The 15,149-nt window shown below is 47.9% G+C and overlaps 1 protein-coding gene across 1 annotated transcript in view; it reads left to right on the forward strand.

Moving 5' to 3' along the window:
- vps13d (vacuolar protein sorting 13 homolog D) overlaps nt 1-15,149 on the forward strand; it is a 200,101-nt gene that overhangs the window by 83,494 nt on the left and 101,458 nt on the right. Inside the window, exons 32-33 of the mRNA XM_084334010.1 lie at nt 91-246; nt 2,843-3,035. Coding sequence (XP_084190136.1) covers nt 91-246; nt 2,843-3,035 — 349 coding nt within the window. The remainder of the gene's footprint in view (nt 1-90; nt 247-2,842; nt 3,036-15,149) is intronic.

Below are 15,149 nucleotides of genomic sequence, written 5' to 3' on the forward strand. Positions count from 1 at the left end.
AATAAGGGTGTGGAGAAAAAAAATATGTGAATGTGAGAATCTATCTGCATTGATTTCAAAACCTCCACTTTCCCTCCCTTCTCCTCCCAGGTGTTCTCCTGCCGTCTGGGCAGTGAGCAGGAGACGGCCTTGTCCATCATCGACCCGGTCAACGTTCAGGTGGAGCTGTGCGGCAGCCCCACCTACCAGAGCAGCTCCGGCCTGCTGGACGCCTTCAACATGGAGGACTTCCCTCCACTGCTGGAGGTCTGTAGATTAGGAGTTCAGTCGACCCTTCCCTTCACTGGCCTGTAGATTAGGAGTTCAGTCAACCCTTCCCTCCACTGGTCTGTAGATTAGGAGTTCAGTCAACCCTTCCCTCCACTGGTCTGTAGATTAGGAGTTCAGTCAACCCTTCCCTCCACTGGCCTGTAGATTAGGAGTTCAGTCAACCCTTCCCTCCACTGGCCTGTAGATTAGGAGTTCAGTCAACCCTTCCCTCCACTGCTGGAGGTCTGGGTGTTAAGAGTTCAGTCAACCTTTGCCTCCGCTGTGTGCAAAAATTACAGTTTCAAGTTTGTTTATTATTCGTCACAACAAAATACAGAATACTTGGTCCATGTCAAGTCCTCAGATATGTGGACTCTGAGGTACTTAAAATTGTTCACTCTCTCGACCGGTGCCCCGTCGATGCTGAGGGGGCTGTAGTCCCTGGCCCCCGACCTCCTAAAGTCCACAATCATCTCTTTTTTTTTTGCTGACGTTCAGGGAGAGGCTGTTCTCCCGACACCACCGTGCCAGGTCCTCTACCTCTTCCGGGTAGGCCCTCTCGTCGTTTGCAGAGATCAGGCCCACCACGACTGTGTCGTCAGCAAACTTGATAATTGTGTTGTTGTTCCGCTTTGCCACACAGTCATGTGTGTACAGCGAGTAGAGGAGGGGGCTCAGAACACAGCCCACAGCTTCTGTCGGGGAAACAAACCGCGCGCGAGGAAGCAGCAGTAGCACATATTCATTTACACATAACCTGGGCTGGACCTCGCGGGGAAGCAGCAGTAGCACATACTCATTTACACACAACCTGGGCTGGACCTCGCGGGGAAGCAGCAGTAGCACATACTCATTTACACACAACCTGGGCTGGACCTCGCGGGGAAGCAGCAGTAGCACATACTCATTTACACACAACCTGGGCTGGACCTCGCGGGGAAGCAGCAGTAGCACATACTCATTTACACACAACCTGGACCTCGCGGGGAAGCAGCAGTAGCACATACTCATTTACACACAACCTGGACCTCGCGGGGAAGCAGCAGTAGCACATACTCATTTACACACAACCTGGACCTCGCGGGGAAGCAGCAGTAGCACATACTCATTTACACACAACCTGGACCTCGCGGGGAAGCAGCAGTAGCACATACTCATTTACACACAACCTGGACCTCGCGGGGAAGCAGCAGTAGCACATACTCATTTACACACAACCTGGACCTCGCGGGGAAGCAGCAGTAGCACATACTCATTTACACACAACCTGGACCTTGCGGGGAAGCAGCAGTAGCACATACTCATTTACACACAACCTGGACCTCGCGGGGAAGCAGCAGTAGCACATACTCATTTACACACAACCTGGACCTTGCGGGGAAGCAGCAGTAGCACATACTCATTTACACACAACCTGGACCTTGCGGGGAAGCAGCAGTAGCACATACTCATTTACACACAACCTGGACCTTGCGGGGAAGCAGCAGTAGCACATATTCATTTACACACAACCTGGACCTCGCGGGGAAGCAGCAGTAGCACATATTCATTTACACACAACCTGGACCTCGCGGGGAAGCAGCAGTAGCACATACTCATTTACACACAACCTGGACCTCGCGGGGAAGCAGCAGTAGCACATATTCATTTACACAGTGCTTATGGGCGGAGCCACGCCAACACAGCCTGCAATCCAAAGGGAGAAAAATTTGGCTTTTGAGTACTTGATTAGAAATATAAAACAATGCATTTTTTTTTTTTATAAAAGCTTACAGATGTGTTCAATAGACTCACAGGAATTGTGTAAAGTTGCCCAAATAGTGCTAGGAATAGCAATGCATGTCCCCTTTAAGGTCCAGTGCAAAAGAAAAAAGTACAATACAGTGCAGAAATGTAACGGCAAAGATAGCTTGTCACAAATATATGTCGCCAAAACAAACAAAAATGGATCATGGATTATCACTTGCGGATTATCACTGATGGTATCACTACCAACATTCTATAAAACTCAAAATGTGTCGAGGGGATAAATGAGATGGGACTGAAAATTACCACAAGCATTTTCTTTTTGACTAGTATAACAGGGCGGCACGGTGGTGTAGTGGTTAACACTGTCGCCTCACAGCTAGAAGGTCCAGGGTTCGATTTCCACTTGGGGACCAGGTCGCCGCGTTGCCAGGTACCCAGGTGGGGTATCTCCCAAGCCTTTCTGTGTGGAGTTTGCATGTTCTCCCCGTGCTCCCCTCCAGAATATAAACCCAATGGAAAAACATTCAGAACAGATCGCATGTTCGTCCCTGATGAAAACGGACAGGAGCACTTAGATTGGTCCCTGGGCGAGGTCCCACACCGCAGCCCGTGTCTGCTCCCGGCTACCCTTGGGGGGGAAGGACGACGGGATGGGTCAAGCGCAGAGACAACATTTGATCGGCAACCCAAAAATTGCATGTGTGTGTTCCTGTGTGTCCCACCCATGTGTCGCTGCATGATGACATTGTCAATGTGTGCAATGAATAAAGACTTAGAGGAAGTTTTAAAGTTTATATTATGAAACCAAGGTCCTTACATGTGTGTCTGTGGTCTGGTCTGACAGATCCAGTTCCCAGCACTAGACATCCGTCTATCCTACAATGATGTTCAGCTCTTCCTGGCCATTGCCAAGTCCATCCCCACGGCTGGCTCCGCCACACAACCCAGCGACCCTGCCGGGGCTGCCCTGCCCGGCCCTGCAGAGCCCTCCGCTACACCCAAAGACCTCTTCAGACAAAAGACAGAGGTCCTGCTAGGTAGGTGCACTACACCTGTAACTGAGGGGTACAATTCCCTGACTGTATTGTTAGATATGATACTTACTACCACTACCTCTTGTACTTTAGACTCTGGCCACCCAGTACTAGGCATAAATAATTATGGTAAACACTCCCACGTAGATGAAACGATCCAACACAAATGTACCAAGTCGAAAGTCTGCGTTTAATAATAATTAATACATAGCAAAAGGTATGTAGAGCAATCACTTAATTACATTTATGATTTGAAATAGGATGCACTTTTATGGCAAATGAGTATTCGTTGGTATATCAATAGAGAACGTCCAATCTCTGGTGGCGCAGGCGGTAAATATACAACCTGGAATATTTAAGGAATAATAGCAATGATACTTTAATGATTATAGAACTGGATACACTAGGGGGGAATTCCGGTCGCTTGTAAGACAACTGGAGAAGGGGGGGGGGGGGTAGAGTCTGGCTGTATCCGTCTGGCCGAGGGTATCCTGGGAGAACCCACGGTTGTGCGGCTCGGTGCCTCAGCGATCCTCGATCCACAGATGAAAGCAGTTGGACTCTCTGTGGGCCGGCTTCCTCCGGTCCACGATGGAGAGACGTGAAGCGACCTCGTCGTGTAGAGCGTCTCCTCACCTGTCGTCCTCTCCGGGGGGGGGTTTTCCAACACACGGCAGTGTTGGTCTTTATCCATAGAATAATCACTGTATACAAAGCATAATCCGTGCCTGGGAAGGCGGGCTGTCGTCGGTAGAATAATCCGGTATGCAGGTCCACTCGCTCGTCGGCTCTGGGGCTCCTCGGGTGCAGCCTCACATGGGGTCGGCCACCCTGGATAAGCAGCCAGTTCTACCCGAAACGATGGGGGTGCTGACTACGATAGTATTCTCACCGCACGAAGCACTACATATGAATAGACTATTATTAGCTTAATAGACTACGTCCAACTCGACGATATAGTGCCAAATATGACTATTCAAATATTAATATACACGATGTCTCAATACCGATGGTAGGCCGAACTTGGCCTTACTCCCACACGTGGCGTCGCGGGGAGGCTTTACGTCTGTCACTCTATTGGAGGGTAAGAAACTGGACTAAAAGAAAGTCCTACTTTAGTAGCGCAGTATATATACGCACTATGAACAAATAGTACCATTAGTGGTGCGGTAGCCAGATTCCTACGCGGAACTAGGACTTGTTCGTACATGTTGAGCGGTACGTTTGAACTGGGTCTGGGGGGTATGGCAGCCTGGCACCAAGGTCTCGACCAATAGTAGAATGGAGACTATTATGGGATGTTCAGTAGGCTAGAATGGATATTCAATGCATATTGTACAAGGAATATACAAGGGATATCAGGGAATATTAGAGAATATACAAATACAATTAAATATATATATATAAATAAATATATATATTCGGTTTAATCTGGCCCTTCACAACAGCCACCCCCTGATTGGTCCCAGACCTAATCAGTTAAGCAGAGACAGATTAATCGCGTTGTCTATTTACACATAAGGGTTTGCTGTAGGGGTCAGTCAACTTCACAAAGTCATAGGGTTATAGGGTCATGGTCATCATCGATTGTGTCTGGGAGTCGGGGCAGTTCTATGAGCCTCGCCACGGGACGGGTGTAAGTGCGACCCTGGACAAGCACTTCAGCTGCTCGGACCTTGCCGTCGGCACCGGTGATCACTTTGCTTACGCGGCCGGCCGGCCACATAGCTCTGGGCAGTGATTGATCAATAATCATGACGACTGTTCCTTCTGTCAAATTGTCTCTCTCCTTTACCCACTTCTGGCGGGTCTGTAGAGACGGTAGGTAGTGCAGTAGGAATGTCCTTTGTTGTGCACTCTCTATGGTAGTGCAATCATCTATGTTGGGGTCTGCGGAGATAACAGTGCTCAATCCACAGAACATAGGTTTCTTATTCTCAGCCTCCTCTTGACTGGCTTCCCTCGGGATAGGCGTGGGCCACTCTCCTTCCGGGAGCTTTAGGAATGCTGGGCCGTCACTGTAGACATTGCGACGGGTGAGGTCATCTAGGGGCATTCCCCGGGTGATGACGTCAGCTGGGTTCTGTTTTGTATCAACGTAGCGCCACTCTGTTTCTCCGGTTAACTCTTCGGTTAAGTCTTGAATCTCGGTGACTCTGACTCCCACGAAGACTTTGTACTTGCATGAGTCCGATTTGATCCAGGCGAGTACTGTCGTGGAATCTGACCACAGGATTGTTCTAGACACCGGTATGGTGAGCTCACGTTGGATGAGCGTGGCTAGGTGCGCTCCGGCTAGGGCTGCGCAGAGCTCTAGACGTGGGATAGATTGTTGCTTGCGTGGGGCTATTCTCGAGCGGGCGAGGACAAATGCTGTGTAGATCTCTCCCCCCTCTTCTTGGGCCTGCAAGTAGGCTACTGATCCGTATGCGACCTCTGAGGCGTCACTGAAGACGTGTAAGTCCATTTTACATGTCTCTGGCCTCACCGTGGGTGGGAAGTAGCTTCGGCGCATATTAACGCCTGGGAGTGAGTGGAGCTCCATCTCCCACTCTCTCCAGGTGGATGCAAGGTGTGCGGGAATGGGGTCGTCCCAGCCCTGGTCCTTGTCCCACAATGCTCGTACAATCATTTTTGCCCTGGTCGTGTACGGTAGAATACATCCTAGCGGGTCATATTGTCGGGCGAGTGTTGTGTACACACTCCGTCTGGTGGTCGGCGCCGCCGCCGGCCTTCCCTGCTCCGTAGTCAGGGGCTTGTGTCTGTAGTGAAGCGAATCTGTTTTGAATCGCCACACCAATCCCAGGGTCATCTCCTGGGCTTCTCCCGGGATTGTAGCCATCCAGGTCTCGCTGCTGGCTGCCTTGTCCTCGGAGGAGAGGCTGCGCAGTACTTGCGGATCGCTGCTGGCCCACTGCCTGAGATCAAAGCCGCCTTTGATCAATGAGGCGCGGAGTTTAATCAGGAGAGCCTCGGCTTCTTCCTGGGTTGAAAGGCTTTGTAGACAGTTGTCTACGTAGAAGCTGTTCTTTACGCTGTGTCGGACCTCTTCGTCCGCTGCTGGGTCCTCTGCTACATGTTTCTGTAGTGCAAATGTAGCACAGCAGGGGCTGCACGTCGTTCCGAAGGGGAGGACTTCCCATTGGTAGATGGCTGGGTGCTCATCTCCTGGCTTCTCTCTCCATAGGAACCGTAACAGGGGCTTGTCCTCCTCTACTAATCTCACCTGCAGGAACATTCCTTTAATGTCCCCGCTGATGGCCACCTTTTCCTGGCGGAAGCGGAGTAGAACGCCGAGTAGGGAGGGGCCGAGTGTGGGACCGGGCAGTAACTCTTTATTCAGATTTTGGGATCCGATCTGGTAGCTGCAGTTAAATACTATGCGGTCTTTACCGTTGTGATGGACCTTGTGGTGAGGCACGTACCACGATTCAGTGGTCTGGTCAGCCTCTTTAATGTCCATCTTTGTGACGTGTCCCGCTGTGATGAGCTTCTCAATCTCAGCGCGGTATACACTCTCTTGGGCGGGGTTCTTGGCTAAGCGCCGCTCCGTGTTCAGCAGGTACCGTTCTGTGGCGTCTGTCTTGGCGTGGAAAGTAGGCATTCCTTCTCGCCGCAGGAGTGGCGTGGCGTATCTCAACACGCCGTTGACCGGGACTCTCTTGGTCCCTGTCTCGAGGAGGTGAATGGCGTAAATGTCATCTTTAGAGCGAATGTCTTTCTTTCCGTTCTTAAAGGGCATTTGTTCCAAGGTCCATAGCCGCTCTACGTGTTGCAGGAGTGCGGTTTCTCCCTCTGTGACTCGGGAGTGGAGACATCTAGTGGCTGTACTTCGGTTGAGAGATTTGGCGAGCGGGCCTTGGAGAGTCCATCCCAAACGGGTCTCGACTGCTGCAGGACAGCCTCGGGGTCCGGTATGAACCCGGTCTATCGGGACAATGAGGTCTGCATGGTCGGAGCCTATCAACAGGGTCGGCATAGCATTGTCTATGAGCGGGATCGGTAACTTGCGCAGATGTGCATATTTCTCCATCAGCTTGGCGACGGGGTATGTGTACCGCGACAGTCCTATTTCTTGGCTGGTGAAAGCGTCTGTAATCTGGTACCGTCGCTCAGGCTGGCCGCTTGCTGCGATAGAGAATGAGACATTCTCGCCCTTTATCGTCTTCAAATCTCGTCTTATTGTCCGAATTGTCATTTGGGTTTCGCTTCCCCGCAGCCCTAGCTGGGCCGCAGCGGAGGCGAGCAGAAGGGTCTTCTCTGACCCGTCATCGAGGACGGCGTAAGTGTCCAGGACTTTATTCTGGTAGCTTAGTGTCACACGCACTACGTTTAGGAGTACTCGGGCTCCACTGCTGCTGGCGGGATCGATGTACATGACGCTCGCTTTGCTGCTGGATGGTGCGGGTGAAGGGCGCCTTCTGTTACTGTCGTGAAGTATGTCCAGATGGGCTCCATCGCACTTGGTGCACCTTTTCTTTAAGCGGCATTCGGCTGCCATGTGTGAGCGCGCACAGCGAAAACAGCGCTTGTTGGACTTTATCCATTGACTTGCTTCCTCCGCGTTCAGCTTGGGGAAGGAGTCACATTGCGCTAGCCAGTGTTCTTTCTCACAGTAGGGGCACACTATCTTCCACTTCTCCGTTCTGGAGGGGGTACTGTGGCTCCTGCTGCTCGGTACTGACTCCGATTGGTGCATCACAGTCACCGATCTTCTTCCATCATTTAGTCGTCTGGTTCCTTCTCTGGAGCCAGGGGTGCTCCGTCCGAATGTATCTAGCCGTAGGCTGCTGACTTCTCTCGCCAGGAAGTCTGCTAGATCGAGGAGGTTCGGTTCGGGGCCATTCGGGTCTCGGTGGTCTCTCTGCCGCCTAAAACGCTCCTGTCGAGCGGGCGGCAGCTTCTCCAAGATCCTTTCCACATTTGAGTTGGCGTAAAGTTCATGCCTCCCCTTCTCTCTCTGCGCTCCCAACATCCCTACCAGGGACTGCACTCTGATGGACAGGTCGTCCAGTGCTCGATTGTCTATTGCTGGGGGTAAGCGGTCGATGTGTCGGATCTCCTGGATCACGTAATCCCATATGCGCCCATACCTCTGGTCCAATGCTACCAGCGCTGCTGTGTATGGGGTGGTGGAAGTCGCGTAGGCGAGCGCTATATTATGTGCGCGGGGTACCTTTAAGTGCTTCAGTAGGATGGCGTATTTATGGCGTTCATCCAATACATCCACCAACATGGTCTCCAGACACATGCGGAGTTCTGTATACTGGGCCCGGTTCTCTTGGGTGAAGTCGGGTACCATAGGCGTGCCAATGTATGACGCTGACTGTGGATACATCGGCGAGCGTTGGGGTAGAGGCCTCCTAGGCGAGTCTCCTCCCGCTCCTTGGTATGGGCTGGTACCGGCAGTGTACCATGGCCCGCTTGTCCAGGTGCTGTTCCTCGGTGCGGGTCGTGCGTCGTGCTCACCCGTGTATAGAGTCGGGGGTCTGTAGCGCAGCTCCGCGGGAGTATAGCCTGGGCTGTACCGGACCTCCTGGTCCGGTAGAGTACTGTGCTGTCGTCGGGCGTGGTTCTCCTCCTCTTCCTCTTCGTCTTCAGTTAGGTCATCCAGTGCTTGTAGTCTCTGGTTTAGCCTCTCCACAGGATATGCTGCTCCTTCCCGGTTGCTAGGTCTCGCTTGGACCGGTGGGGGGAGGTGGTCTGTGGGGGGTATAGACCTCGTCTGTTGGTCAAGTTCAGGGTTGTTTACTCGGCTAGGGGATGCCGCCCTGGAGGTGTGTCTAGACGAGTTCCTGGAGCCTCTGGCGGAGGGAGAGGGTGTTGTCCGTCTGATCAGCTGTTCTATTAGTTGCGCTTGCTGTCTGTCGCGCTCTGCGTCCCGTAGAGCACCAGCAGCTGCTCGCTGGCTGTCTGCTCGGTCTCGGGCCACATTCTCTTCCATCTGAATGCGTCTTATTTCTAGACGTATATGCTCTTCTTCGCTCCGCTGCTGGATCTGCAGTCGGTCGCGTTCAGCAGCGGCGTTCAGGCTGATGAGGAAGGCCTGCTGTAGGGTCCTCTCTGCCTCGCTGGGAGAAGGCGGTTGTATAGGGGAGCCTTCCCTCGGGGTACTCCTTGCGGAGCCTTGGAGCTCTATCTCCACGGTGCTCTCCCCGTCTTCTTCCGTGCCGAGTTCTCTCTCGGTAGCGTTGTATTCCTCCCGGGACTCATCGGGGACTACTTCTTCAGTACTGGCGGGGTGTGAAGTCATGTCTGGTTCCCACTGGTCCCCACCGTGAGCTTGGTCAGTTACATTAGAACCCGTAGGGGCCTCTATGGTCGAGGTAGTCTGGGCGTTGGGGTTAGACATACTTTTACTTTCTAGTTTTACCGCGTTTACTGTTAGTAGAAGACTAGGTTGTTGACTGACAGCGTAAGCCTCTAAGTACTGAGGGAGCCGTCGTTCGCGCTGCGGGCGTTGGTTAGGAGGATCGTTTCGTGGAGTGTTCATCATAGGCCATTTCAATATTAATAACACTATATTAATATTACACTAATTACCATCCGGCTCGAAGGACCAATTGTAACTGAGGGGTACAATTCCCTGACTGTATTGTTAGATATGATACTTACTACCACTACCTCTTGTACTTTAGACTCTGGCCACCCAGTACTAGGCATAAATAATTATGGTAAACACTCCCACGTAGATGAAACGATCCAACACAAATGTACCAAGTCGAAAGTCTGCGTTTAATAATAATTAATACATAGCAAAAGGTATGTAGAGCAATCACTTAATTACATTTATGATTTGAAATAGGATGCACTTTTATGGCAAATGAGTATTCGTTGGTATATCAATAGAGAACGTCCAATCTCTGGTGGCGCAGGCGGTAAATATACAACCTGGAATATTTAAGGAATAATAGCAATGATACTTTAATGATTATAGAACTGGATACACTAGGGGGGAATTCCGGTCGCTTGTAAGACAACTGGAGAAGGGGGGGGGGGGTAGAGTCTGGCTGTATCCGTCTGGCCGAGGGTATCCTGGGAGAACCCACGGTTGTGCGGCTCGGTGCCTCAGCGATCCTCGATCCACAGATGAAAGCAGTTGGACTCTCTGTGGGCCGGCTTCCTCCGGTCCACGATGGAGAGACGTGAAGCGACCTCGTCGTGTAGAGCGTCTCCTCACCTGTCGTCCTCTCCGGGGGGGGGTTTTCCAACACACGGCAGTGTTGGTCTTTATCCATAGAATAATCACTGTATACAAAGCATAATCCGTGCCTGGGAAGGCGGGCTGTCGTCGGTAGAATAATCCGGTATGCAGGTCCACTCGCTCGTCGGCTCTGGGGCTCCTCGGGTGCAGCCTCACATGGGGTCGGCCACCCTGGATAAGCAGCCAGTTCTACCCGAAACGATGGGGGTGCTGACTACGATAGTATTCTCACCGCACGAAGCACTACATATGAATAGACTATTATTAGCTTAATAGACTACGTCCAACTCGACGATATAGTGCCAAATATGACTATTCAAATATTAATATACACGATGTCTCAATACCGATGGTAGGCCGAACTTGGCCTTACTCCCACACGTGGCGTCGCGGGGAGGCTTTACGTCTGTCACTCTATTGGAGGGTAAGAAACTGGACTAAAAGAAAGTCCTACTTTAGTAGCGCAGTATATATACGCACTATGAACAAATAGTACCATTAGTGGTGCGGTAGCCAGATTCCTACGCGGAACTAGGACTTGTTCGTACATGTTGAGCGGTACGTTTGAACTGGGTCTGGGGGGTATGGCAGCCTGGCACCAAGGTCTCGACCAATAGTAGAATGGAGACTATTATGGGATGTTCAGTAGGCTAGAATGGATATTCAATGCATATTGTACAAGGAATATACAAGGGATATCAGGGAATATTAGAGAATATACAAATACAATTAAATATATATATATAACTTCCGGTTACGCTACAACATGTAGCACACGCATTTTGCAATTGCTCCGCTCCCACTAACGCTAATTTCGTTTAAAAACATTATTTGGACAGTAAAGAAAGAGAATAGACCACATCGTATGTATTGTTAAGACCCTCTACTAACCATATCAAAAGACAATATGGTTAAAGGTGGAAAGAAGGCAGAGAAAATAACTACGGCAACTTCAACGGCGCAGGACGTAAAAAAACGAGAAAGACGCGTCCTAACCGTCGCTGGTTCTGAGCCGACGGCGACAAGCTCCGAGGAGGAGAAGGAAGAGGACAACTTACCGGGATCATCGATTACGGTCCCCGAAAGAGAGTCAATAGAGACCAACATAAAAGAAGGTACAGATTCAAGCTCCGTGAAAGGGAGAGCAGCCAGATTTATGGATTCCAACGTCACTGCATCTATCTACCATATGCCGTCAACTGAAGAAAGCAGAAATCCACCCGATTTCAACACACTGTCTAACCTGATGGTAGAACAGTCTAACCTGATGAAAGAACAGTTAGAACAGTCTAACCTAATGAAAGAACAGATGGTAGAACAGTCTAACCTGCAGATTACACACATCAAGGCGCTCGAGGCAAACGTCGAGGCTAAATTCGATCGCATCGAGGCTAAATTCGATCGCATCGATGAGAAATTAGAAGAAGTCAAGAAAGCGATCGATGCACAGTCAAAGCGAATCACGACAGTGGAGATTTCGGTGACAGAAAACACAAAAGCAGTCAAGGCGAACGAAGGTATCATGACAGAGATGGGAGAAGAGATGGAAAAAAGTGAAAGATGAATACCGGAGGGAAATAAAATTGCTTAAAAACGAAGTGATGGAGAGGCAACTAGAAACCCATCGTTACCACAGGCGGAATAACATCCGCATTGTGGGGCTTGATGAATCAGTGAACTGCGATGACATCAACTTTCCAAAAGAGTTATCAACGATTTTGGAAAACTCCGATCCAAACAAAGTGCCAGAAGTGGAACAAGTTTACAGAATTGGTTCCCAGGGGCAAAATATCAACGGGCCGAGAGTCATCATTGTCACTCTGCGGAAAACTACAACAAGGGATGAAATCATCAAATATGCTCGCAACCAACGTGGGAAGCTGAAGTATGGTGATAAACCAATATTTATCTACGAAGATTTGAGCAGAGAGGCCATCATCCGACGTCAACCATACAAAGTTGTGATGCAAAAGCTGTACATAGCCGGCCACAAGCCAAGGCTAGCATATCCGGCGCTGTTATCATTCTTGGACAATAACGGCCGCAGGTCAGGTCCATTTACACCCTTTGATGCTGAGGATTTCCTGAATCAAAATGCAGCAAATAACCCAAAGCATGACGAAAATGCCGGAATCAGTTAAGCCTCTCTCTAAATATATACCAGTGTTGGAATGACTTTATTGTGTTCATCAATGAGGTCATTCCACCAGTGTTGGAATGACATTGTTGTGTACATCAAAGTAGCAAACGATATGCAAGTCGTCTATAACAAAGTTTACTGTGTATAATACGATTCATAATACATTATAATTTCAGTCTCTGGTCTCTGAGGGGACAAATAAATATCAATGCAAAAAGATCTATCTGGAATATTCTGGGTTTATCGCTCAAATGCCCTGGGTCTCTTAGATCATTCTGGAATGTAAAATAGTCTAGGCACTAGTATATTCTACAACCTTCTAGAATATAAGGCACCATGACAACGAAGCATACAACTCTAACAATAACATTCGGTGTGCATACACATAGCAGATAATAAATTAAATGAAGTGCAATCAGCCCTTAATAATACTTTAAAATTATCCACACATAAACGTATGAGCACAGCAAGGTTATTCTAACAATTTAAGTAATCACTCCATTAAAGGCACATTGAAGCGCTAAAAGGCGCTGCTTTTCTATCTTATCTAATCAGTTAAATCGGTTCTAGTGGCTTCTCCACGTTGATAATTATTTATCTCTTATTCCTTATCTATATCTTTCCATTGATTTTTATTTTATTAAATTTTTTCTTCTCATTACTCTATATTTTTTAAATATAATTTAACTTACATTGTTCTTTTCCAATGTTCTTCACATTAAGGTGTCAATATTACTATATATTTTTTAAATATATTGTAACTTACATTATTCTTTTCCAATGTTCTTCACATTAAGGTGTCAATATTGATCTACAATCTTTTCCTTTTTTTTTCCCCCACACGTTGGTGGAGGGTTCAAAGGAATATGTCGATAAAGGTTTATTCTCTTTTTATTTTATTTTTTATTTTTATCTTTAGGTTATTTATCACAATACTTCATTACAGTAAGGGAAGGTGCAAGACCAAAAGCGACATTCTATTGCAATAGAATGGAAATGTTAGATCCTATGGCAATGAGCATAGGAAAATTAGGATTACAATGCTCAGGTTGGGCAATCCGGTGGACCATGGGAGAAAGTCAATCGCGGAGGATGTGTTCTTGGAACACAGGCATGTTCGACTTTCTGGGAGAGGGGAAAATAGGGGATTTTTATTTGTATATATATATGTTTTTAAGCTCAGCTCTCAACGGGACCTCATTAATTGGATGTGCATCTATTGTAGCTTCATACTCCAGAAACATTACCAAAAACTACACGAAAACATGCATAGACTATGGCTAGTTTGAATATAATGGTATGGAACACCGGTGGGATAAACAAACAACACAAGCGCAAAAGCGTGCTTACACTGATGAAAAAAGAACATGTGGACGTGGCACTATTAAGCGAAACGCACATTTTAGAGGGAGACATAAATACGTTAGCGGATAACATATACCATAATATTGGTCACTCTTCTTTTGCTACGAGAACTAGAGGGGTAGCCATAGTCGTCAGACGCAAATTAAATATCGAATTGAAAGGGGTATGGTCGGATGCTGAGGGGCGCATAACTATAGCTAGGATTATACACAATAACAGGAAAATTGCATTGGCAGCGGTATATGCCCCGAATTTGTACGAAGTGGGTTTCTTCACTTCACTAACAGGAGAAATGTTAAACCATCCCGAGTACTCATATATAATAGGTGCGGATTTTAATGCCATTTGGAACCCAAGGATGGACAAAACTTACCTTTCCTTCTCCAGCGAACAAAAGAATTCATCTAAAGCATTAAAAGATTGGTCGAAATCAACAGGAGTAACTGATTTATGGCGTTCACTTAACCCCATGACCCGCAAGTACTCCTGTTGTTCGGCGAGACACAACACACTATCCAGAATTGATTACGTCTTTGCATCCCCGAGAATATTTGATAAATACGAAGTGGAAATGACACCCAATGCGCTATCAGATCACTGCTACTTAATCCTGAAAGCAACATTTGGTACACTATCTACCCGGGCCCCAAGATGGCGTTTTAATTCGATGCTGCTTAACAACAAGGAATTCATTACACAAATTAAAGAAGCTCTCACAGTATTCCTACAAGATAATGCTAACTCGGTGCAAGATCCCAGAATATTATGGATGTCGGTAAAGAATATGATCAAGGATTTCTCGGATAGATTTACCTCCATATTGCGCAAAAATCAAAACACAAAACTGTCTGAAATGGAAACGCTTTACTCAACGCTTTTTAATTCTTTAAAATACAACAACTCTACTAGACTAGATAACCAAGTTAACATTCTAAAGACAGAGATCAAAGCAATGTACAGACAAAAATCGGAATTGCAAATACGCAGCACTAGACAACAGCAGTACTTCCAAGGTTCTAAACCTAGTCACCTATTAGCCATGCGACTAAGAATTAATGCAAAATTTGCAGATATAACTGCCATTAGGAAACAACAAGCTCTAGTAACAGAACCCAAAATAATAAACGATACATTCAAAGAATTCTACTCCGATTTATATAACTCAGAAACGACCTTTGATCAAGACAAATTAGACACATATCTTAATCAAATTACTCTCCCTAAACTTACGGATGAAGACGCTAAACAGTTAGAAGTACCGATCACATTAGAAGAACTCAAGAAGGCCATATCCGGAATGAAAAACGGCAAAGCTCCGGGAATTGACGGTATCCCATCAGAAATGTACATTTCTTGCTGGGACATATTTGGACCCTTATTACTAAATATGATCTTATACTCAGTCAAA

The sequence above is a fragment of the Notolepis coatsorum genome, assembly GCF_963971535.1.
Source record: "Notolepis coatsorum genome assembly, chromosome: 17".
Classification (NCBI taxonomy): domain Eukaryota; kingdom Metazoa; phylum Chordata; class Actinopteri; order Aulopiformes; family Paralepididae; genus Notolepis; species Notolepis coatsorum.